Consider the following 24,586-nt stretch of genomic DNA (forward strand, 5'->3'; position numbering starts at 1 on the left):
GGTGACAGAGTGAGACCCCATCAAAAAAAAACTCCTTCATTATTGTGGCACTCAGCGGTGATGGCTGCAGGTGTCTGCCGCATAGGCGCCATCTCCCAGGCTGCCTTGTCAGGGCACTGGTTTTCTTTCCTGTCACAGCAGCCCCAGTTCATGCCCGGCTGTGGCTGGTCGCTGAGGGCCGTGATGCTGCTGGGTCTTCTCTGTCTTCCTGCGCGTCCTTAATTTTCTCCTTCAATTGCTGAATGTGGCTTTGTCTGGGCAAAGGTGTTGATGGCTCTGGGCGCTCCTGCTGAATTGCCGTTGGAGCATCTGTGCCAGCTGAGCTGCCCACCGCAGGGGCCAGGTCTAAATATGCATCTTTCCCTCTGCTGTGGAAAGTGCTGGCACCTGTCTCTCTCACTCTGCCCAACTGGGTGAGGTGAGCAGCCCCATCATTTCACTTTGCATTCCTGTGGACTGTCGGTGAGGCCAGCCGGGTCCCTGTGTCCTGCCATTCTGTGCCTTTCCTCTCGGGAATCACTCAGCATGCTGGTCACTCTGATCTCCACTGGTCTGAGAGTTTTTTGTACACATTTGTAACATCTTTATGTGGTGAAAATGCTCCCCAACGCTGTTAAGTCACAAATTATTTTCCCAGCTACAACTGCCTTTTCACTTGGCCAGCAATTTGGTTTTACCTTGTAAAATGTTAACTCCGTCTTGATCGGTTGTTTCTCTTACCCTAGAATAGCATCTGGCACCTACAGAGAACCCAGCAAATGCTTGTTGAAGGAGTGAACTGAAACATTTAGTCTACAGACACTCCTCAACTTATGATGGGGTATGCCCTGATAAACCCATTATAAGAGGACAATATCGTAGTCAAAAATGCATTTAACAGGGCACGGTGGCTCATACCTGTAATCCCAGCACTTTGGGAGGCTGAGGTGGGTGAATCACCCGAGGTCAGGAGTTTGAGACCATCCTGACCAACATGGTGAAACCTCGTCTGTACTAAAAATACAAAAATTAGCTGGGCGTGGTGGCGCGCTCCTGTAGTCCCAGCTACTTGGGAGGCTGAGGCACAAGAATCACTTGAACCTGGGAGGCGGAGGTTGCAGTGAGCCAAGATCACGCCATCGCACTCCAGCCTGAGGGACACAGCAAGACTCTGTCTCAAAAAGAAAAGAAAAAGCATTTAATACACTTCAGCTATCTGGTATCATAGCTTAGCCTAGCCCACGCTAAGTGTGCTTGGAACATACAGTACCTTACAGCTGGGTAAAATCGTCTCACATGAGCCTATTTTGTAACACAGCGTTGACTCTCATAATTGATGGAATACTGTACTGACAGTAAAACAGAACGGTATGGCCACTCGAAGCTGCTTCTGCTGAATGCTTATCACTTTCACACCATCATAACGTTGAGGAAGCAGGATCTGGCAGGGTCAGCTTTGGCTCTTTTCCTTGAGGGTTTCCATCCTTTGCGTGGGCTCAGGAAGTTCTCCCCACGCCACTATTAGATTGGCACCTTTTTGTGGTTTCATTTGTCTCATTTAATTAATCTGCCTGGAATTTGTTGTGATAGATACTAGATTGGGATTTCTCCCCATTATTTGTTGAGTCCATTTTCTCACTGATGTCTAAGACTCTCTTATCAAATGGAAGCTTTTGTCTTTTCACTTAAGTTTGTTTTGGGCTTTCTGCCCCATCACTGCTGCCCACCACAGTCCACGCTAATGAGTGGTGTCATATGAGATGGTCCCTGTTTGGGTGAACACGTTCAAGCCCTTATTCTGCCTCCTTTTAAAAAACGTTATTTGCCTCCTTTTAAAAAACGTGCTTTTCTCAAGCATTTACTTCTTCCAAGTCATCTTTTAAGTTATTGGACAAATTCTTTCCAAAAACATCATGGAGATTTCAGTGGAAATTGCATTAAATGTAGGTGTTAACTTAGGGGAAGACTATCTGGACAGTGTTTTGCCTGCCCTTGCTTATGTGGAGACCGATTTTTTATGTCCAGTGACAGGCCTGGTTGGTCTCTGCACAGGGAAGCTGTCCATTTTGTGGAGTTATTGGCACCTGGCTGGTCCTGCGGACAGAGGGCTGGCCCGTGTTTGACTGCTAAGGGAAGGATGATGGCTCTTTGCTTGAAAAGATCATCTTTATCACATTAGCACACTTTCCTTTTGTTTCTAAGAGGTATTATCAGAAATAACACCTTGGGTTTTGGCAAAGGCGTTTTCAGCATGTAGAGAATTGACTGCCCTTTTTCTCTCTGACTTCTGGTAGGATGAATGTTGTCAGTCAGCTTTCTAATGCTGAACCATCCTTGCATTCCCAAAACAACCTCACTTGGTCATGGGAAAATTCCTTGTATGTGCTTTTAGATTGGATTTGGTCATGTTTTATTCTGGAATCATTTCATCTTACCACTTATAACTGAAATTAATCCCCAATGGTTTTCTTTGAATCTAGCTCTTTTGGGTTTTGATCTCTGGTTCCTAAGTGAATTGTCTAACTACCTTTTCGATAATGACAATGCTCAACATTTTTTCCTTTGCTTGATTTTCAGCTAATAGTACTGGACCCCCCGGTGAGTAGTTGGGTGCCCTCTGGCCCATGGCTCACCCCCTGGGGTGCAGCTGCCATGGCGCAGGGATGCCAGTGTCCTCCTTGGCCTCTTGTAGAGTCTCTGTGCACTTAGACAGCACTGGACAAGCCCCACCTAGCATTGCCAGCATTCATGTGTCATGCTTAGGCTTGGGCTGTCAGTTCCTTCCTGCTCACAAGGCTTGGACCTTTTCTCCCATCCACAGGTGGAAGAAAGTGAGAACGAGTGGTCTGTTCCACACTGTTTCACCATCTACGCAGCTCAGAAAACCATCGTGGTGGCAGCCAGGTAAGGGTTTTCCACGTCGCCATCCTGAGCAGCCCTGGATGGTGGGGTGGGGACTTCCTTCCCATGAGCCTCCGAGTCCTCTGAGAGGTCATGGAGCCTCATGGTGCCCCCTTTGACTCTGAGCTCTGTTTCCAAGTTATGCAACCAAGGAGTAGCCTCGCCCTTGTAGGGAAGGGCTGCTTGCTGACCCAGAGAACCCCTGCAAGTGTAGGCCCCAGTGCTGTGAAGCTGCTCCCTCTGCCCTCCAGTTCACAGTGCCTCCAAAGACAGGGTGGGTGAGTGGGCAGGTTCCTGTGGTGTCCCAGGGCATACGCGCTTCCCAACCCTCAAGTCAAGTGCCAGCAGCTAGTGGTCAAAAGCCCAGCAGGGGGGCCACACCCAGCCCAGGAGAACCCTGCCCCCCAGTTCCAGTGAGGTACAGACTTGCATGAGACAGAAGCAAGTGCAAACAGCTCCCTCCTCGCCAAATCAGAGCAATTGCACTCTAGCCTGGGTAACAAGAGCAAAACTACATCTCAAAAAAAAAAAAAAAAAAAATGACACTGAGCTCATCTGGTGGCCAGGAAGCAGGGAACCCTGCGTGGTCACCAGCACTGCACTGTGCTCTGCGAGGAGTCTCAGCTGTGACTCTGCAGTGCCCTGGCCAGCATCAGAGAGCACAGGGCACTCAGCTCCCACCAGGAAATGTCCACTTAGTGAACCGGGGCCCATCTTGCGTGTCAGCGTCAGAGATGTAGAGGACATTGTTTCAGGAACACAGGCCTCTGCAGACACCGTTCCAGCACCGGGGCCCTGCCCTGCCTCCCAGCCCTGTCACAGCACCCTGGGGTCAGGCAGAGGCAAGGCCCTCTCAGTTCTCCTCCCTGCTGTTCCTGCTGGAGGGGACACATTTCCCACAGTCCTCTCCACCTGAGTGGGGCAGAGCAGAAAGTGGGAGAACAGGTGCCCTGATGGCTCACCCTCCCGAGGGCTGGGGCCCCACACCAAGGAGAGCAGAGCCACTGAGCCTCGCCCTCCTCCCTGCAGCACTCGGCTAGAGAAGGAGAAGTGGATGCTGGACCTGAACGCCGCCATCCAAGCAGCCAAGAGTGGCAGTGACACAGCCCCTGCACTGCCAGGCAGCACCGTGTACACTCGTCCCCCCAGTGAGTGCTGGCCATGACCTCCCAGGAGACCCCTCTACACCTAAAGAGGCTTTTTATGGAAATTGTTTTCCTTCGTCACTATTGGCCTGCTAAGCTCCCACACAAGCCCCTTCCTTCCACAAGGAACGTTCCAGGCTACGCCTCATGTCCAGGCGGGAGGAGGGGTTAATCGGGCTGCTGGGGCAGAAGCATGTGTGTGTGGTCTTGTTCTCTGCCAGCCGCTGGTCTAGCATCAAGGGCTCCCCATTTCCCAGAGCAACCCTAGAGGAGCTCAAGGGGTAGAAACATCTGGTAAGCAAAGGCTGCAGGGGGGTCCCCCGTGTTAGACACTGCTGACTTCTCCCCAGGATCCCCAAACGAGGCATCTCTGGAGCAGGAGTCAGAAGAGGACGCTCGGGGTGCCCGCAGCTTCCTGGAGGGGCAAGGCCAGCACCGGGCCAACACCACAGTGCACGTGTGCTGGTACCGGAACACCAGCGTGTCCAGGGCGGACCACAGTGCAGCTGTCGAGGTACAACCTTGTGAGCACCCCTCAGTGCATCTGGAAGCTTCCTGGCTTCTCTACACTTGGCTGCTGAGGAGGGGGCCTCAGGAGGGGACTGGTAGGCAGGGTTGGCCCCAGAGAGCTGCCTCCTACTCTCCCCTTGGTAGAAGTTGGTATGGAAAGTCCCTCGTCCACTCAAATCCTGTTTGAAAAGAGCGTTTCAGGTCTGACGAAGTCCAGCAGGCAGGGTGTGTCCTTGGGGCCTGGAGCTGGTATGTGGTGGAGCCGAGAAAAGCCCTCCCAAACACATCCCCCACGGCAGCCCTCCCGGTGCCTCCGAAACCATTCACCTCGGGCTTGAGTCAAGGTCTTGGCCAGAGAAATCCTGCAGGTGGTTAGTCTTGGGGAGCAAACCCACTCCCACAAGGCCCCAGGCAGATGGGGCTGCGGGTCCTGGTTAACGCACCTGTGCTTTTCCTTTATCGACAGAACCAGCTTTCAGGATATCTGCTAAGAAAGTTCAAAAACAGTCATGGCTGGCAGAAGCTCTGGGTCGTCTTTACCAACTTCTGTCTGTTCTTCTACAAAACTCACCAGGTACCAGGCAGGGTTTCAGTGGAGCCGGATGCAGGTGACGCTGGTGGATACTCACCCTGCTCAGCTGTGGCCCTTTTGCATTTGGGTTCTGTCCTCCCATGCTTTGCCCACACACCCCATGCCGTGGGAACAGGGAAGCTGGCTCCCTCGGCATCTGTACGTGCCACCACGGCGCAATTAGCAGAGGAATGGGCCCTCCCTGCTGCACAACCAAGCCTCTGGAACCCACATCCCTGTGCTTCTTCCAGGATGACTACCCACTGGCCAGCCTCCCGCTGCTGGGCTACAGTGTGAGTGTCCCCAGGGAGGCCGATGGCATACACAAAGACTATGTTTTCAAGCTCCAGTTCAAATCCCACGTCTACTTCTTCCGGGCTGAGAGCAAGTACACATTTGAAAGGTAATTTTGCAGGAGGTGGCCCTGGTCAGCTAGCCAGGCCTGACTGGGGCCCCAAGGAACATGGGTGTCTCCTCAGCTCCCCCATTTGTACTCATCATGGTGTTGGAAGCAAACCTTCCAGATCCGAGAAAGGAAGGCCTGGGCAGGGCCTCCAGATTTTCCTTCTCTGTAGCCCAGGCTGGAGTGCAGTGGCACAATCTCGGTCCACTGCAACCTGCGCCTCCAGGGTTCAAGCGATTCTCCTGCCTCAGCCTCCCGGGTAGCCGAGATTACACGCATATGCCACCACACCCAGCTAATTTTTGTATTTTTAGTAGAGACAGGGTTTCACCATGTTGGCCAGGCTGGTCTCAAACTCCTGACCTCAAGTGATCCTCCCGCCTTGGCCTCCTAAAGTGTTAGGATTACAGGCAGAAGCCACCATGCCTGCCCCAGGTTTTTAACCCTTCTTTTGTTCTGCCTGCCCCATACCCTGGGTTGTTCTTGGGACAGTGTCTGCACACAGCACACTCACTGCTCTGATGGATGCCCTCTCTCCAGGTGGATGGAGGTGATTGAGGGGGCCAGCAGTTCGACCGGGAGCATCGTGCAGGGCAGCCCCCGAACCTCCTCAGGGATGGAGGGGACGGTCAGGGAGAAGAAGGAATGACAAGGTGCCAGGGTTTGCACACAACTACCAAGAACGGAAGGACACAGAGGCGGCCACTGTCCTGAGGCTTCTTGACAGATGGGAAAGGGCTATGGGGGCTGGCACTGGATTCCCACTGGCACTGACAGTGTGGGTGGGCCTTGTGTGATGGCATCTTGGAGGGGCTTCATTGCCCCTCAAGCCCTAGCGCATGCCGGCAGCTATCTGGGGCCCTGGGAAAGCTCAGTGCTACTCAAGCCCCAGGCCCCTGGCTCAGACACAGACAGGGCGTGAGCACCGCTCTGGGCACACCCTGCCCTCTCTCCCCCAAGCAGGGTGCCTGCTGAGGACTGGCCTAGAGCAAGCACTGGAAAGCAGACCCTGCGTGTGCCCTGCACACCCACTGCCAGGACCCTCTCAGAGAAGCGTGGCACAGCCGTGCTGACCTTCCCTCTGGTGAACCAACTGGCAGCCCCAGGGGCCTGGCCTGCAGGTCACAGCTACACAAGAGTCTGGCAGAAGCCACGCCTGTTCCCCACGTAACCTCTGGAGAAGCAGAAGCCAAAGTCCCCCTGTGCCCTGGGAGGGTGGGGTCCTCTAATTTATTACTGCCCAGCATTCCTTCTGGTGGGAAGTAAATGGGCGACCGCTTTGTTCACACGTCTGACGATTAAAAACACCTGCCCCCACCTGCACACTCCTCTGCTCGCTCTGTTCTCCTTCCAGTGTCAGCAAAACCCAGGAATCAGTCACAGGGAAGTTCCGAGGGGGGACTGGGCTGCAGTCCCCGCGTGCTGTGATGAGGACTCGGGACCAGGGACGCAGCAGCCCCGCATGGCCTGGGCCCCGCCACACACCTGCATGTCTCCAAGTCAGGTCTTTATTGAAAGTGGCAGGGGCCTCTCAGTGTTCTATGAAAACTAACATATTAACCTCAGAATATTAAGGAAACAAGTAAATTCCATTTTCTTAAAAAACAAAACAACATTCTGGATGACACAAGTACTTATGAGCAGACACGGTACCTGATCCAACACCACAGGGCAAATCTGTGGCCATGATGGGCCCCAGGAGGACAGTGGCCAGGGCACTCCTCTGGGCTGCCCCGTTGCCTCTCCCCACCTCACGGGAGGAGGAGGCAGAGCTGCCCTGATAGTTGCTCTGCTCCTTGGTCTGAGCAGCCATGGGGCTGTGAGAGTCTGCAGAAGAGCCAGGCGTAACTCACGAGGGCCTTGCCGGCTGCTGGAGCCCCTGTGGACTCTACTGCTGGGCCAGGAGCGGAAGCGGGGCAGTGGGCACGTGGAGCAGCATCCCCTGACGTGCAGGACAGCACAGTGCAGGGGTAGGAGACGGTGACCTGGCAGGTGAGGCCCACAGGATCTGATGTGTCCCTGCAGGCACGACACAGCATGGGGCACCTTCCAAGTCAGCACAGTTATTACGGAGCTCAGAACAAAACAAAGGACCTTCTGTCCCCTCTCTGAACAGCAGTGTGCTTCAGCGGGTAGATGTCAGGTGGTTTCTGTTGTGTGAAAACCTGCAGAGAGAGAGCCCACCGCTGTGCGTCTACCTCTGTGCCCAGGCTCCTGAAGGCCTCTTGGGTGTGCAGTCTGCAGTGGCAGCCCTGACAAGCCACTGCACAGGGTCTCAGGAGCAGCACTGACTGGCCCAGACCCACCCTGAGAGCTGCTGCCCAGGGGTGCCAGGAAGGGGTCACTGTGTGTGGGCCAGGACTTGGTGCATCTGCCAGCGGCGCGGTGGCTGGACCCTAAGCCCAGTGGGCGGTGGGGGACCCAGTATCTGTCCTGCCCTGTCCCTTGCTGACTCGAGCCAGCACAGGGGCAGCTCTGATGTTTCGCTACTAGCGTGTCAGAGCAGCTCCTGGGAGCCACCAGGTGGAGAGGCAGAGGCCAGCCGAGGACGGCCGTGTGGCCACTGAGGCCAGGTCCCTGAGACACTAAGACCGGAAAGGCCCTTCCCACTGTGGCCAGCCCCAAAGGCTCCCAGCCCTGAGAGCTGCGTCCAAACAAGAAAGAGGATGCCACGCCACCCTTTCCCAGAGAGAAGTGGACCCACACAGTGCCAAATGCAGCCACGCCCACAAGTGACTGCTGGACCTCCCCCCACATCCAGCTGCTTCTTGGTGGGGACGCTCTCCCGACCCCAGGGCAGGGCCGCCCTCACCTCTGCACTCGCTCCACCAGGTGCACCATCAGCTTGTCCGAGATGCCGGGGCAGGACTCCTCGGCCAGGCTGAAGGCGTTCTCTAGCTCCTCCAGCGCGCCCACGCTCCCGCCGCTCTGCTTGTGCTTCTCTTTGAGCTGTGGAGAGACCAGGCATGCCTGACCGAGGACCCCAGGACAGCCCGCCTCTTTGCTGGGCCAGAGTTGTGCTAGAGGCCTTCAGGGCCTTCGCCTAACACCCACATCCAGGAGCCCTTCAGCAAGCCAGGAAGGCGGCCCAAGGACGCCTCTGCCCCCACCCTGCCAATGGGAACCCTACTGGTCCTTCCCCACACCCCCTACCCTCCGTCTGCACTCCAGGGAGTTTCAGGCCTCGGTTGTCAGGAGGAGACCAGATGGCTTCCTCCCCGCTGAGGGTCATGGAAGCCACTGAATGGGTCCAATCAGACCCAAAAAAACATGAAGCCCAGAAACTCCCAGAGCTCACTGCATGACCAGGCCACTGACACACACCCCAGATCTGACCGCCATCAGGACACCAGCCCCTGTCACCGGGTATCGCCCACCCTCTGGGAACTGTGACTAGATCCGTAGGCTGCCCAGGACCTGGGCCTGAGTGGCTGCTTCCCGCTGACCTGGGGCCAATGTCCCTGGACTATGCTGCACCCTCTGCCATCCTCAGGCAGGCTCTGCTGTCACCACCTCTCACCAACATCCTTCATCCTCCCTCCCAGGCTCCAATGGGGCTCCTGGAGGGCACACCTGCGCCCAAGCCCACTGGCCAAGCCGTGGGCAGAGATCCTGGCTGCATCACATTTCTGGGGATAGTGCTGACTGCCCATGAGGAGGTGACGTGGATGTAGCGTCACATGACTAAGCAGGGAGGTCCTGCCCTGTGACGGACCCCAACTACACCTTCTCCACTTTCTCTATAGAAGAGTCAACTGCGTTTGCACTCAAAGAAGATAAGTCACCCTGGGAACCCAGAGAACACGGGCAGGCCCGGGAGCACAAAAGGAGTCACCGCAGCAGATTCTGCTCCTTCCACCCAGAAAACCCAGCCCATAATCAGCTGCAGGAAACCTAGAAACTGAAACTTCCCCATGACACCATGAGGAGACAACTTCATGGAACAGTGTCACAGCCTTGTCCCTGGTGGAACCCCAAGCCCAGCCCCAGCCCCATCCTCACCTCTCCGAAGACGGGCCTGACCAGCGTGGACAGGCACTGGGACCTTGGCTGCCTCTTGACGGGCTCCACGGGCTGCAGAGGTGAAGCCCAGGGTGAGCAGGGCAGTGCGGGCAGCAGGCAGGGCACTCCCACCCCTGCCCAGGCTCTGGCCTTAAAGGGACAGAGGCTGGGAGCAGCCTGTCAGGCACACGCCCAGGACTGGCTCCAAAACATCAAGCAACCCAGATGGCCTGAGTCCAGGCTCCTGTGACTCCCATCCTCCCCTCACAAATCTGGCTCCAAATAAGTCCCTCATCTTCCTAGCACATGCACATGGGGCAGAGGCCAGGCCAGGGACAGACCTTCTGTGAGCCGTGCAGGGCCGTCCCCTTGTGAAGCTTGCTGTGTGGACTTGGCCGGATGGTGGGGGGGAATGTCCAGATCGGGCCCTGCTCCCCGTCCTCCGCCTCGCCATCACTGAAGAGGATGAGGAGTTACCAGGGCCAGTGGGGAGAGGGCAGGAGGCACGAGAGCCTCAGGGCACACCTCATGGCACCTGGTGGGGCTTTGCCAGGCCATGGCGTCCAGCAGATGCCACAGCAGGCCCTGTCGCACAGCCTGAGGGGGTCCCTGCCCCACACCACACCTGGCCACCCACAACCCCAGCACCCACACCTGCTCTGGAGTGGGGACCACCCCCGTCAAAGCACCTAGGGTCACCATGAGGACAAACCAGGCCCCTACATGTCCGAGTCCTCAGAGCTGGACTCTTCGCCATGCCCCTCAGACTTCCAGCGCTTGTAGCGGTCGATGAGCTCCGTGAGGAAGGAGGTCTTCTTGGTGTAGCGTGTGATGAACTTGTGCTTCAGGAGCTCCTTGGCCGTGGGCCGCTGTGGGGGGTCAGAACACAGGTCACCAGGCCAGCCAGGCTCTGCCTCAGGGAAGCGAACATGAGGCAGCCTGGACCGGAGCGGGTCCTCACAGCTATGAGGCTGCGGTGCTGAGGCCTCCGGGCTGTGCTGCCCTCACTGAGCAGACACCCTCCCTCCTCCATGTGGAGGGCCAAAGGCGGGCCTTACGAATCGGGGGTCCTTGTTGAGGCAGGCCTCCACGAACTCCTTGAAGGGCTTGCTGTGCTGGCCCTCCAGGGTGGGTGGGCTGTTCTTGGGAATCAGGAACAGGACGCGCATGGGGTGGAGGTCAGAGTTTGGAGGCTCCCCCTTGGCCAGCTCAATGGCCGTGATCCCCAGGGACCAGATGTCGGCCTGGAGAGAACACAAGGACTGTCACTGCCCTGAGCACCTGAGCCAGGTGCACCGGAGCCCGCACCTGCCCGCCCGCCCACTGCACCCACCTTGAAGTCGTAGGCGGACTGCTTGATGACCTCAGGCGCCATCCAGAAGGGGGTGCCCACAAACGTGTTCCTCTTGATCTGCGTGTCTGTGAGCTGCCCGGCCACCCCAAAGTCTGCCAGCTTCACATCCCCCTGCTCTGAGAGCAGCACGTTGGCAGCTGCTTGACACAGGACAGGCAGGTGTCACCCCAGGCTCCACATGGCTCCACCCAGGGTCCCCTGAGAAGGGCCAGGGTACCATCCACCTGGCCTCCCAGGGTGCAGAAAAGCTGTCCTCAGGACCTCAGCCCCCCTTGCCACTCTCAAACCCAGGGCCACCTAGGGCCACTGGGGCAGTGCCAAGCAGGAGGCCCAGGGCTCCCACTCTGAGCTCCAGGGCTCTGCCTGCATTTGGCCTTTACAACAAATCCCAACAACAGAGCTACTTCACCCATTGGGGGCCAGTGCAGAGGTGACCCTGACCCAGGGTGTGGACAACACAGGCCTGCCAGGAAGCCCCTCGCTCCACCAGACTCGTCCCCTACATGGCAGATGGCTCGGTGCCAGTGGTAAGTCCCTCCCCATGGGCTGGCCCAGCCTCTCGTCTGCACTCAGCAGGGCCAGACCACATGCCAAGGCTACTCAGTCTACACCTGCCATTATACCATGGGCCACAGGCGGGAAGCAACAACTCCATCTAAGTGTGGCCCCTTCCTATACTGGGTGCACAGCTGGTTTCCTCAGCGTACTGGGAAACCGTTACGAGCAGCATCTTCTGGAAATGGAGCAAGACAGCACTGCTCAGTTTCAGGGGGGCCACAGGGTTCTCTATATCCCAGACCCCGGCACCACCAGCCACCTGCCCCTCACAGGCCCCAGCCTCTGAGGTCAGCGGGGCCCAGGACAATACAAGAGCCACATCCACCCCAGCAGGACCTTTAATGTCTCGGTGGATCTTGCGCTCAGAGTGCAGATAATCCAGACCCTTCAGAATCTCCCGCAGGATCGTGGCAATGTACGTCTCCTCCAGGGGGCCTGGTTTCAGCTGGAGAGAAGGTGGGACAGCAGGCCTCAGCTCCCACCCCAGGCTCCTCTGACGGGGGAGGGCTGTCCCTGCAGAGCTGGGGGCTTCATGTTCCTTTACCTCTCAAACAGAACTAAGTCTCAGATGGGAGTGGGGTAGTGGAGGCTCATTCTAAAGCATATAAGCCAGCTTCACCTTACTGTCGTGTAGCAGAAAAACAGGGTCCCAGCCATCTCCCAGCGTGCTGTCCCCACCCACTGCCACAGGCCAGGACCCCTTTCAGCACCAACTGGGCAGATGTGCGGCTGGCAGTTCATTTTTGCTTTAGACGATTCCTAACTAACACCTAACTCAGCATGACACGAGACAGGTGGCCCCTGGAGCCCATGAGTCTGAGGGGCAGGGGACTCGGGCACTGCATGACCCCCCACAACCATGGCCTCACCAAGTCCAGCGCAGAGCCGCCACCCAGGTACTCCATGATGATCCACAGCTTGGTGCTCTGGGACCGGAGACAAGCCCATCAGCATTTGGCAGCAGGAGGAAGGGCAGACTCCGGGGTAGGAGTCACAGGCCAGAGTCAGCCAGGGCCCAGGCCCCGCCGGTCTCACCCTTGCCAGGAACCCTAACCAGGAAAGGGCTCCCTCGGCCTTGCCCATCTCCCCTCTTGCCACACCCCTGTACAGATACTAGGAGGACCGATCGAATCCACTTCACCAAGACCCTGTTGAAAACGAGGCTGCTGACCGAGTGCTGCAGGGCTGGGAAGAAGGAATGCCTGGCAGACACAAGGCCGATATACCCACCATCCTGGGCAGGATGGGCACAGCGTTCACTACACCCCAGACCCTGGGCACCACCCATCACTTGCCCCTCACAGGCCCACTTACCACTGCTGGCAGGGGCCCCCCAGAGTACTCCTAGGAGCACCCTCATGCCACTCCCACAGGCAGGCAAGTGGGCCCCAATGGTCATTCAGAGCCGACTTACCCTCCTGGACCCTGCTCATACCCCACCTGCCCTGGGGCAATTTCCTGGAGGGTGTGCACTGTCATGGCTGCGTTGCGCCCTCCCCCACTAGCCCACCCTGGCATGTCACTCCGTCCCTCTGACATGGAAGAGGGTCAGGCACAGCACCAGCAGGGCCCCCGCCTCCCACAGGCACCTTCAGGTAGGAGCCGAAGTAGCGGGTGATGTAGGGGCTGTCGCACTGGCTGAGCACGGTGATCTCCTGCTGGATGTCCTCAATCTCATCCTCCGCCTCCTCCAAGTCGATGATCTTGATGGCCACCACCTCCTTGGTGTGGTTATCGATGCCCTTGTAGACCTCCCCAAACGAACCCTTGCCAATGCGGTCGAGCTTGGTGAAGAGCTCCTCCGGATCCACTCGAGAGTGCTGTGGGCCAGTGGGGAGAGGGCAGACAGTGCCGGTCACAAGAGGCAGGCGGGGGACAGGCAGAGGCTGCCCTGATGGGGAGGGACCTGTAAGGAAGGCGGAGCCCGAGAGAGCGCACCTCAATTCTTCTCTGCTTTCTTCTTTTATCCCTTTTGTTTGAAACCTGAACAACTTCCATGCAAGGGAAAAAGTCCCCAGAAAGTATAAGGAGGCCAGGCCAACTCAATGAACCCTGCCGGAAACCAGGAGCCTTAGGTGATGACAGGCCTCATCTAACCCTACCGGCTAATGGCAGGCCAGCCCCGTGAGAGATCTTAATAGGCTAATGGCCCCATGGGATGAGGGTGGATTTGGAAACTTAATTTGCTATAAATCTGAAACTACTAAAAAAATAGACTCATCAGGGCCAGGCACAGTGGCTCATGTCTGTAATCCCAACACTTTGGGAAGGCCAGGTGGGCAGATCACCTGAGGTCAAAAGTTTGAGACCAGCCTGGCCAATATGGTGAAAACCCGTCGCTACTAAAAATAAAAAAAAAAAATTGGCCAGGTGTGGTGGTGCAGGCCTGTAATCCCAGCTACTCAGGAGGCTGAGGCAGAATTGCTTGAACCCGGGAGGCAGAGGTTGCAGTGAGCACAGATGGCGCCACTGTACTCCAGCCTAGGTGACAGATGGCGACTCCATCTCAAAAAAAAAAAACATCAGGCCAGGCGCATCGGTGCACACCTGAAATCCCAGCACTTTGGGAGGCCGAGGTGGGTGGATCACCTGAGGTCAGGAGTTTGCAACCAGCCTAACACGATAAAACCTCGACTCTAATAAACACAAAAAAATGTAGGCGTGGTGGTGCAGGCCTGTAATCCCAGCTACTCAGGAGGCCGACACAGGAGAATCACTTGTACCTAGGACGCACCACCCTGAGCAACAAGAGCAAAATTCCATCTCAAAAAAAAATAAAAAAATAAACGAACTCATCAAAAACCTCAGACCTCGGTATGTGTTAACCAAGTTCTCCTTCACTCCTGAAAGCCACAGACTTAGAAAGGGCCTCCTCACTCCCAAATCAGTCTCCCGACAGCTACACCGGCACAGAGTTAGAAACTGGTGTGCCTCACAGTCCTCAGATCTAAAGAAGCAAAGCCTGAAAGTTTCTGAGTCGCTGGTGTGGAAAGTGCCTGGTCTGTGGCCCAGAGTCCAGGGGAAGCCAGCAGAGGTATGTCCTCAGGCCTCCACCCACATTTTTTTTTTTAGATGGGAGTCTCACTCTGTCACCCAGGATGGAGTGCAGTGGTGCGATCTTGGCTCACTGCAACCTCCGCCTCCTGGGTTCAAGTGATTCTCCTGCCTCAGCCTCGTGAGTAGCTGGAATTACAGGCGTGCGCCACCATGCTCAGCTAATTTTTTGTATTTTTAGTAGAGAGAAGGTTTCACCATGTTGGCCAGGCTGGTCTTGAACTCTTGGCCTCGGGTGATCTGCCCACCTTGGCCTCCCAAAGTACTGGGATTACAGGCATGAACCACCATGCCCAACCCCTCCCCTATGACAGGGTCTTGATGCCAATTTAGTGTAGCAAAGCATAAAAAGGCAGAGTGACTATGCCACAAAAACACTGAGGCCCAACTCATTCTGCTGCTGACACACGACAGGTCCTTGGGTTGGGGGTGCCCTCCACGTTCCTGGGGAGACCATGCCCTCCAAGAAGGATGGGGTGCACCACAAACAGCCCTCACACTCATCCTCTGGACACCTGTGTGCTGGGGCTGCCCCCGGCCCAAGTCCAGCAGAGCACTTGGATGAGGCCGACTGGACATTGTGCCAGCCTGAGGCGACATTTCCATGTGAAACTGCCAATTAGCTGCCCTCCCAAGGTTTGTAACCAGGAGGGTGGAAGAGGCGGCACACAGGCCCCCATCTTGAAACATGCTGCTACATATCCCTTTCTTAGTGCCTGCCAGACCCCGAGGTGACAGAACTCTGGAGAAGAAAAGGCGGCTGCAGAAGGGCCAGAGGCCACCTAACCCTTCCCCACAAGGCTGGCTTGTTAGCACGTGGCCTGCATGCAGCAGCCAGAGCAGCCAGATGCAGTGTCCACACAGACCCTGGCTCAGCCCAAACATCTGACCAGTTGAGACAGTTGGTCCAGTCAAAAGTGACCTCTCTCACTCCCTCATCAGTACCACCAGCCCAGTCCTAAAGCCAGTACCCATGGAGGTGACAGCAGGGGTGCCTTGAGCCCACTGCTACCAGGAGTCCCCGAAGCCAAGGTCAAGAAACTCGGCCGGATAGAGAGAGCTGACTTTTGCCTGGGGTCCCTCCGGTCGTGCTGGCCCAGGTGAGTTGTGTCCCCAGCCCCACCACTGCTGCTGACATGTTCTAAAGAGAAGCCAGGAAAAATTCACTCCAGCGTGGCTGACAAGTCCCGGGTGCTCAGCTGTCTCCAGGTTGGGGGTGGGCAGCACAGATCAAATCAGAATCAGCACCTATCTGAAAGGAAAGTCAACCGAGGACATGCCATCTTTTTTTCTTTTTGGGGGATGGGGGTCTTGCTGTGTTGCCCAGGCAGGTCTCCTTGGCCTCCAGAGTAGCTGAGACCACAGGTGCATGTCAAAGCGTAAGCTCATCCGCCCAAAGGCCGTCGCACGTAAGCGGTCAGTGTGAAAACATCGCCCGCTTGCCATAGAGAGTGCCATCTCCATTTCTGGTGGAGGCCCAGTCTTGGATGCCAGGTGCAGGACCAAGTTAAGAAGCAGCCCCTTTTCTCTTTGTTTTTTCTTTTGAGACAGAGTTTCACTCTGTTGCCCAGGCTGGAAGGCAGTGGCGCAATCTCAGCTCGCTGCAACCTCCATCTCCCGCATTCAAGTAACTCTCCCACCTCAACCTCCCGAGTAGCTGGGATTACAGGCACCCACCATTATGCCCACCTAATTCTTTTTTTTTATTTTTGTAGAGACGGGGTTTCACCATGTTGGCCAGGCTGGTCTCAAACTCCTGACCTCAGGTGATCCAGAGCAGCAGCCCCCCTTCTGCCTGCTCCTCCCCCGCAGGCCCAAAGGGGCCTCAAATCCTCCTTGTTTGCTCAGCCCATCAGCACTTACTGGGGCCCAGGGACACAGCTCCACTAAACCCATTAGCCTACAGGCCCGGCCTCAGGAGGCCACATTCTCCTGATCTGCTCTGCTTCCTGCTGAGGCCATGTTGCTCCCCACACAGGGCCTGGAGCTGAGTCTGCTCCCCCACAGCAGCCCAAGAAAGGAAAGCCCTGGGTGGGCACTCAGAACCTCTAGTGCTTCAGAGCAGGAGAGCACAGTAGACCCCTAAGCCAGAGCCAGGGCTCATCAGCCCAAGCAGAAACTGTGTGATAGGAACCCTCTTGGCTGTGATCCTGGTCCTGCAAAGACATCCCAGGGGGGAATGGGACCCTGCCACGGAGGCTGAGAACCCTCTTCTGGATATAACAGCTGTGGTCTGGATGACTCAGGCCACTCAGCTGACTCTGACGGTGGACACCTGTTCTTCACATCAGCCCTGCGCTGCCAGGTGTGCGGCCTCCACTTGCCCGTGTGTCTGCTGTTAGTGTTGCCCCACAAACAAGAGGAGTGGCCCAGCACACGCACCAGAGACATCCCCAGATGCCACCTGAGAGGCAGTAGCCGAGCGACCATACAGTGCTCTGGCACCCCACAGCCATTCGGGCCCTCCAGGGCCAGGCAGGAACTGGCTAGGCAGAGGCAAGAAGCCTAAGGCAGAAGCACAGGCTGCAGGGGGAATGTACCTCACTCTCCCATGAAGGGGCTGCCCCACAGGGCTCAGGACACCATGGCAACCATCTCAGGAGAAAACCACAGCCCCTCAGGTTTCCTGCCACTATCTGAAGTCAAGTCTCTCATTCCAGCCTAGGACAGAGGGACCCCTAAAAGGACAAAAGGTGTTTCCTACCTCTAGAGTCCCTTCTCCAGTGTGCCTGCACTCCCTCCCCTGGGTCTGATCACACCAACGACCAACAGGGTACCTCAGAGCTCCAATTTCTCATCCCAGGACCCAGGGGAGCCATTTCCGCAGTTCTTAAACCGGTGGCTGGGCATGGTGGCTCACGCCTGTAATCCCAGCACTTTGGGAGGCCAAGGTGAGAACACTTGAGGTGAGGAGTTCGAGACAAGCCTGATCAACACGGTGAAACTCCGTCTCTACTAAAAATACAAAATTAGCTGGGTGTGGTGGCACATGCCTGTAATCCCACCTACTCAGGAGGCTGAGGCAGGAGAATGGCTTGAATGTGGGAGGCAGAGGTTGCAGTGAGCCAAGATTGAACCACTGCACTCCAGCCTGGGCAACAAGAGTGAAACCCTGTCTCAAAAAAAAAAATTTTTTTTAATTAAAAAAAATTAACTGGTGGCAGATTTTTCTCCCAGCCCCTTAGTCATGTAAGTTACCAGATACAGCATGTCAAAAGCAAACCAAAAATCTGTTAGCGTAATTCGGCATCAGTCAGCATGCCCCAGTCCCCATCTGTGACCACAGCAGGTCCGGGATGCCTGGCCCAACAGCTGCACATGGTGTTCCGGGTCTCTAGGCTGGCCTGGTTTCCTCCAGAGCAGCTCTGGCTCCAGTTCCTGCCCCTGTGCGGACAGACTCGCTTCCTGTTCCACAGCACGCCCAGCTCGCAAGGATTCACACAGGAGGGGGCAAGGAGGGCCACACTTTTTAGCGGCGATTTCAACACCTTCAACAGAGCCAAGGCTTCAAGGGGAGCAAAACCAAACAGCTAAGATGTAAAAGTGGAAAGGGGTACAGGTGCAAGTCCCCAGGCCCCAGGCTGGCTGTCCCCACCCTCCTTTCCTGGCACACACTGCCAGGGCTCGCTGTGGTGGGTCCCTCTGAGGCCACCCGTTAAAACTCAAGGCCAGACGCTTCAAAGTGGCTCCATGGTGGGAATGACCAGAATCCAAAGAAGGAAGAGACGAGTCTCATCTTTGGGGAGCCGCCCGGAGCGGGTACGAAACGGTTCTGCACAGAGCAGCCTTCTCACCCTCCCCTGGGCAAAGCACACACGTGTCCTCCGCTTCCCGGCACGCAGCCCGCACCGGCCCACTCAGACCCGCTTCGCCACATTCCCTGCCCCTCGGCGCCCGTCAGGGTCTCCCCTCCGCTCCTGCCCAGCCCAACGCTGACCCTCCACTGCCTTCGGATGCTGCCGTGAGGTTCCCGCCCACGCTGGGGGCAGCGCCCTGTCCCCGAGCGGACGTCTCTCCACGCACCTCCACCACCCTCGCACAGGCGGAGCCACCGGGATCCCAGCCAGAGGCCTGCGAGCTTCCGCCACGCGAAACGCCACAGGCGCACGGCAGGACCCCGCCCCGCGCCCACCTCGGGACCGCTCTGCTGGGCGCACGACGCGCGCTCCTTTCCCCACCCCACGGCCCGCCCCAGCGTGGCGCACCCCCCGACCCCCCGGGAGACCCTGGCGCCCCTCGGTGAGACACGGCGAGCCTTCCCGACCTGCGCCCTCCTCACCTGGTTGGCAAATCCCCGGAGATGAGCCATGGCCGCGCCGCCCCAGACGCTCCGCCGGCAGCCCCAGGAGGCGTCGGGATCCCGCCAGGAGGCGCGGAGCCGTCTCCTTCGCCCCTGCCGCGTCAGTCCACTGCGAGGGACAGCAGGAGCGCTCGGTGCCCGTTTCAGTCATCTGAGAACGAGCTCCGGGGCGGCGGGCTGCAGAGGGGGGCCCCGGGAGACCCCCAGGCCGCCGCCCCGCCACGCCCGGGCCTAAGGCCCAGGCGCCCCGGGGCTCGCCGCCCCTCCCATCCCCGCCCCCACGTCCTCCGAGGCTGCTTCCTCCCGTTGCCCCCGCCCCGGTGTCCCCCCGCCACCGAGCCCCGCCCCGGTCCCCTCCCTCCGCCCCCTCCCCACTCGCCGCAGGCTCCCAGCCCGGCAGCGAGCCCACCTCCGAGGGGCTCCATCCCGGACTCCCCCGGCCCGCTCTGCAGTGCCCGCGAAGGCTCCCACCCGCAGCCTCCGTTCGCCCGCGGACGCCGGGCCTCCCAGCCCGCGAAGCAACGGTGGTGGCGGCGGCGACCGGAGAAAGCTCAGAGGAGGCGACGACGAGGGCGGTGCTTAGCGTTGAGGCCCGCGCACGGCTCTCTGGGACTTGGAGTCCTACCGCCCACTCCAGCCCCGGAAGCCTGCTGGCACTGGACTACAAGTCCCGGCAGGCCGCGCGGTGGGGCGGGGATCGCATGCGCGCAGCGAGGCTCTCTGGGAGCCCGAGTCCAGCTCCCGAAAGGCTCGGACTGCATCTCCCGGCTGGCTGCGCGGCGGGTCGGACGGGCCACGTGGTCGTTGTCGCGTCGCGCCCTACCTGCCTCGCCCTCGCGGGCCTCCCGCGTTTGCGAGCGCCGGTTGGGCGTCGTCTCCGACGTGACGGCGGCCGGGCGGCTTCTCCGTTGGGCTCTGCCGTGCGCAGCCCTGGTCCGAGCCCGCCAGCTGAGGCCTGGCGCCCTCCCCGCCTAGCCCTGAGGATTCACCGCAGCCGCCCAGGCTCTCAGCTTTGTCCTCGTGGGCAGAGATGCCCCAGCGCTGGCCACACCGCGAAGCACCTGTTTGCACTGAGACCCCGCCTAGGATCCCGCGCACAAGCCAGGGCGCACCAGGCCTTGGAGAAGCTACTGGCACAGCCCATCCTTGGGGCGAGTTGCTTCGCTTCTCCTGCCTCAGTTTCCTTACCTGCAAAGGGGTGATCATAGGACATCCTTGGTCACCCCGTTGTGACCTCTCCACCTGGGCTAGAGCGCCGGACGCGCCCAGGACAGTGACTGCTGCTAGAAACCATCATGGCACTGGGGTCACCTCCCCAAGGTCAGGGAGGGACTTGCAGAGCCCAAAGCTACCTGGTGCGTCCCCCTTCCCCGTGGGCCGCCAGTTCATAGTGCTCCACCCCTGCCCCGAGTGCATTCCCCTAGCGCACCGCAGGGGTCCCCACCTGTCCAGTGAGGAAGATTTGTCTCTCCTCCACTCTGTGTCCATGATGGCTCCGCACAGGTGACTATCCCGGCCTCCCCCACCCTTCCTTCCTCAAGAAGGTTCTGGCGTTTCTCTGCTCCCCGGTGAATGTTTTCTCATTGTGCATTGCCGAGTCCTTTAAGAAGCTAAGCTTCTTCCAGGTGAGGTGCCACGCGTCAGTAATCCCAGCACTTTGGGAGGCTGAGGCTGGTGAATCACTTGAGGTCAGGAGTTTGGGACCAGCCTGCCCAACAGGTGAAACCACGTCTCTACTCAAAATACAAATTTTAGCCAGGTGTGGTGGCGTGCTTCTGTAATCCCAGCTACTTGGGAGGCTAAGGCAGAAGAATTGCTTGAACCTGGGGGGCAGAGGTTGCAGTGAGCTGAGCTTGTGCAACTGCACTCCTGCCTGGGCTACAGAGTGAGACTCAGTCTCAAAAAAAAAAAAAGAAAGAAAGAAAGAAAAGGTTTATAAACCCAGCACGTTGGGAGGTCGAGGTGGGAGAATCACCTGAGCCCAGGAGTAAGTTTAGTTGGAAGATAAAGTGAAGGAACTCAGAGAATAAGCAAGAAAAGAGAAGCTTAGAAGTTCAAGTCCGGTACCAAACTGACAGGAATGCCAGAGAGGAAGAAAGTACCAAAGAAAAAAAAATTTTTTTGAGACAGTCTCATTCTGTCGCCCAGGCAGGAGTGCAATGGTGTGATCTCGGCTCACTGCAGCCTCCGCCTTCTGGGTTCAAGCGATTCTCCTTCCTCAGTAGCTCCTCCAAAGTAGCTGGGACTACAGGCACGCACCACCACATCCAGTTATTTTTTTGTATTTTTAGTAGAGATGGAATTTCACCATGTTGGCCAGGACGATGTTGATTTCTTAACCTCATGATCCGCCCACATCGACCTCAGCCTCCCAAAGTGCTGGCATTACAGATGTGAGCCACCACACCCGGCCAAGAAATCGTACATTTTCCAGTCTTGAAGGATTTTGACCTCTGAGCGCCCCACAGGGTGAATAGCAAAGGATCTACACCAAGACACATTGGTATAAAATACCAGGAGAGCAAGGATCAGCAGAAGACCCTAAAAGTTTCCAAAGAGGAAAATACAGAATTCCTTCAAGAGATGAAGAATCAGAGGGCATCACTTAGCAGCAGCAGCATGGGATGCCAGAAGGCAGTGAAGAAATACATTCAAAATTTAGAGGTGAAACAATTGTCAACACAGAATTGGTTATCAAGTCTAAGGATGTAATAAAGACATTTTCTGATTTGCAGTACTTGGGAAGGCAAAACGTTTACAAGCAAACACATCAGCTGTCTGTTGCTGCATGACAACTCCAAAACTCAGTGGCTAAGAATAATTTGTTTTACTCATGAATCTGCAGTTTGGACAGGGTCTTGCTGGGGCACCTCATTTCTGCTTCACCTGGTGCCAGCTGGGGCGTCCTGACTGGAGCTGGAGGAGCCAGGGTGGAGAAAGCTGGTTTCTGTGGCCACACGGTCTGTACTGGTTGAAGGCTGGAGCCCGTCCAGGACTGTGAGCCAGGGGCCTCCGTTCTCACTGGCTTCTGGGGCTTTCTCACAGCGTGGCAGGCAGGAGAGGGGACGAGGACGGTGCCTTAGTCTGCTCAGGCTGCTGTAACAAAACACCAGCCTTGTGGCTTTGACCGTAGACATTCATTTCTGACAGTTTTGGAGGCCAGGAAGTCTGACATTAAGACGCTGGCTGATTCAGTTCCTGGTGAGGCCCTGTTCCTGGCTTGCAAATGGCTGTCTTCTGTGTGACCTGACCTGGAGACAGAGAGCTCTCTCTGGTGTTTCTTCATGAGAGGCTGATCCTGTTGGATCAGGGATCCACCCTTATGACTTCATTTAACTTGCATTAACTCCTTGTAAGCTTTATCCCCGAGGACTTCAGCATATGAATTTCGGAGTAGGAGATTCCAAAGGCTGCGCGTGCGTCGCTTCTTAACGACCTGGCAGTTGGTTAGCATCACCTCCGCGGCAGTCACAGCCCACCCAGAGTTAAGGGGGGAAAGCATCGAACTCACACTGTGAGACAAGCATAGAGGAGGGAGGTGATGTCGAGGCTGTCTCCGGAAAATACAAAGATGAGGGAATTATCGCTATCGCAGGCTCAGCAGCCGTGTCTTAGGCTTAATAATGTCATTCCCAGATGTTGATTTTCAATGTTTCCAATTATTCTACAGCTAGAATGTGAAATTTTCCATTTTAACCATGTAGAAGTAAGGCGGAGGCTAGAGAAATGGCATCTGGAAGTAGGAGAGGAGAAAGGGCGGCTGCCCTGAAGTCTTAATTCAGAAAGCGTCAATCAAGTTTAGTTTTAAACCACTGAGTGCAAGGACAGCAATGTGGACTACCGCCTGCTCACAAAGGTTTTTGGTTGTTTGTTTTTGAGACGCATTTTCACTCCTGTCGCACAGGCTGGAGTGCAACGGTGCGACCTCAGCTCACTGCAACCTCCACCTCCCAGGTTCAAGTGATTCTCCTGCCTCAGCCTCATGAGTAGCTGGAATTACAGGTGTTCATCACCACACCCAGCTAATTTTTGTATTTTTAGTATAGACAGGGTTTTGCCATGATAGCCAGCCTGGTCTTGAACTCCTGACCTCAGGTGATCTACCCGGCCTTGTCCTCCCAAAGTGTAGGGATCACAGGCATGAGCCACCGTGCGTGGCAAAGCTAAGGTTTCTGTGGTGTGAGAATATAGAGCATAGGACACTTTGGTGGGTAAAGAATGTTTTAAAACTCTTAAGTCTACAGTACGTTTACGAATATACTGTATAATAATTAAGAGTGAGTACAGCAGGGCACAGTGGCTCACGCCCGTAATCCCAACACTTTGGGAGGTGGAGGCAGGCAGATCGTTTGAGGTCAGGAGTTTGAAACCAGCCTGACTAACACAGTGAAACCCGTCTCTTTTTATTTTTTTTTATAACCCTCCCCCCAGGAAACCCCTTCTCTACTAAAAATATGAAAAATTAGCTGGGCATGGTGGCACACATCTGTAATCTCAGCTACTCAGGAGGCTGAGGCACAAGAATCGCTTGAACCCAGGAGGCGGAGGTTGCAGTGAGCCAAGATCCTGCCACTGCACTCCAGCCCTGGTGAAAGAGCAAGATTCTGTCTCAAAAAAAAAAAAAAAAGTGAGCACAACTTATAAACCATGACTTCTTTCTGCCCCAGCCATATTTTGTGATTTGTCACAGTATTTGAAAATGGACTGAAACTTCCCAGAAGAGACACAGATCACAGTGCCATCCATGTACCAGCAGCATAAATAAAAACAAATCCACATCTAAACTCAACATGGTGTAGCCATCCAATATCAAGGCTAAAGAGACAATATTTTTTAACCAGAGAGGAATATAGACTATGAAAGAACAACAAAGTGATGGCAGAGACTTCATCAGGAACTACAGAGCAAGAAAACAATGCAGTAATATCTTTTAAATACCAAGAGGAAATAACATAGAATTTTACAGCTTTCTAAACTATCACTTCAGAGTAAAGGCAAGGCCACGCAAAGTGGCTCATGCCTGTATTCCTAGCACTTTGGGAGGCTGAGGTGGGCGGGTGCCTTGAACTCAGGAGTTTGCTATCAGCCTGGGCAGCATGGCAACACCCCATCTCCACAAAAAAATGCAAAAATGAGCCAGGTGTGGTGATGCATGGAAGGCAGAGCTGGGAGGATCACCTGAGCCAGGGAGGTCAAAAGGCAGTAAGTGGAGATTGTGCCCCTGCACTCCAGCCTGGGCAACAGAGTGGGACCCTGGCTCAACAGAACAAGAGAGAAAAAAGAGAAACGTCCATTTACAATAGCACCAAAAAGAATAAAATGCTTCTTACGGATACATTTAACAAACACTTGTGAAACTTACAAATTGAAAACTGCAAAATGGCCAGGCGCAGGGGTTCACACATGTAATCCCAGCACTTTGGGAGGCCGAAGCCGGCAGATCACCTGCTGTCAGGAGTTTGAGACCAGCCTGACCAGTATGTTGAAACCCTGTCTCCACTAAAAATGCAAAAATTAGCAGAGCATGGTGGTGCGTGCCTGTAGTCCCAGCTACTCTGGAGACTGAGACAGGAGAATTGCCTGAACCCAGGAGGCAGAGGCTGCAGTGAGCCGAGATCGCACCCCTGCCCTCCAGCCTGGGTGACCAGAGTGAGACTCCATCTCAAAACGCAAGCATAGGTTAATCAAATTCATTATCAGAAATGGACTTCTGATCTTTGTTTGTTTGTTTGTTTGTGTTTGATTGTTTGTTTTAGACAAGAGTTTTGCTCCTGTTGCCCAAGCTGGAGTGCAATCGTGTGATCTTGGC

The 24,586-nt window shown here is 56.1% G+C and overlaps 2 protein-coding genes across 16 annotated transcripts in view; one reads left to right on the forward strand and one right to left on the reverse strand.

Moving 5' to 3' along the window:
* The window catches only part of FARP2 (FERM, ARH/RhoGEF and pleckstrin domain protein 2), a 147,233-nt gene extending 140,401 nt beyond the window's left edge, over positions 1 to 6,832 (forward strand). For 6 of the 12 annotated variants that reach the window (XR_013519199.1, XM_078328993.1, XM_054258375.2 and 3 more), the window contains 7 exons: positions 2,557 to 2,577; positions 2,801 to 2,883; positions 3,910 to 4,028; positions 4,376 to 4,539; positions 5,002 to 5,109; positions 5,358 to 5,509; positions 6,050 to 6,832. Coding sequence is in view for 9 of the 12 variants with exons in the window: in XM_078328993.1 (XP_078185119.1) it covers positions 2,557 to 2,577; positions 2,801 to 2,883; positions 3,910 to 4,028; positions 4,376 to 4,539; positions 5,002 to 5,109; positions 5,358 to 5,509; positions 6,050 to 6,158 (756 nt within the window). In the remaining 3 variants the exon portion in view is untranslated. The remainder of the gene's footprint in view (positions 1 to 2,556; positions 2,578 to 2,800; positions 2,884 to 3,909; positions 4,029 to 4,375; positions 4,540 to 5,001; positions 5,110 to 5,357; positions 5,510 to 6,049) is intronic. The other 6 variants (XR_013519198.1, XR_013519201.1, XM_078328994.1 and 3 more) reach the window with 1 other exon arrangement.
* A 167-nt stretch (positions 6,833 to 6,999) lies between these two features.
* STK25 (serine/threonine kinase 25) lies at positions 7,000 to 19,330 on the reverse strand. Of its 4 annotated transcripts, XM_078328998.1 has the most exons (13): positions 19,187 to 19,330; positions 18,757 to 18,886; positions 15,449 to 15,618; positions 13,013 to 13,243; positions 12,293 to 12,349; positions 11,760 to 11,868; positions 10,845 to 11,002; positions 10,570 to 10,755; positions 10,235 to 10,380; positions 9,853 to 9,967; positions 9,512 to 9,583; positions 8,322 to 8,458; positions 7,000 to 7,674 (listed from the first exon to the last, which is right to left on the reverse strand). In XM_078328998.1, exons 5-13 carry the CDS (start codon positions 12,326 to 12,328, stop codon positions 7,635 to 7,637), a joined length of 999 nt encoding a protein of 332 aa, XP_078185124.1. In that variant the 5' UTR covers positions 12,329 to 12,349; positions 13,013 to 13,243; positions 15,449 to 15,618; positions 18,757 to 18,886; positions 19,187 to 19,330; the 3' UTR covers positions 7,000 to 7,634. The 4 variants fall into 4 exon arrangements, with proteins under 4 accessions (XP_078185124.1, XP_078185123.1, XP_035162257.1 ...); XM_078328997.1 differs by lacking the exon at positions 15,449 to 15,618 and having other exon boundaries at positions 19,249 to 19,330; XM_035306366.3 differs by lacking the exon at positions 15,449 to 15,618.
* Positions 19,331 to 24,586: the final 5,256 nt, after the last annotated feature.

This window comes from Callithrix jacchus, chromosome 6, assembly GCF_049354715.1.
Source record: "Callithrix jacchus isolate 240 chromosome 6, calJac240_pri, whole genome shotgun sequence".
Classification (NCBI taxonomy): domain Eukaryota; kingdom Metazoa; phylum Chordata; class Mammalia; order Primates; family Cebidae; genus Callithrix; species Callithrix jacchus.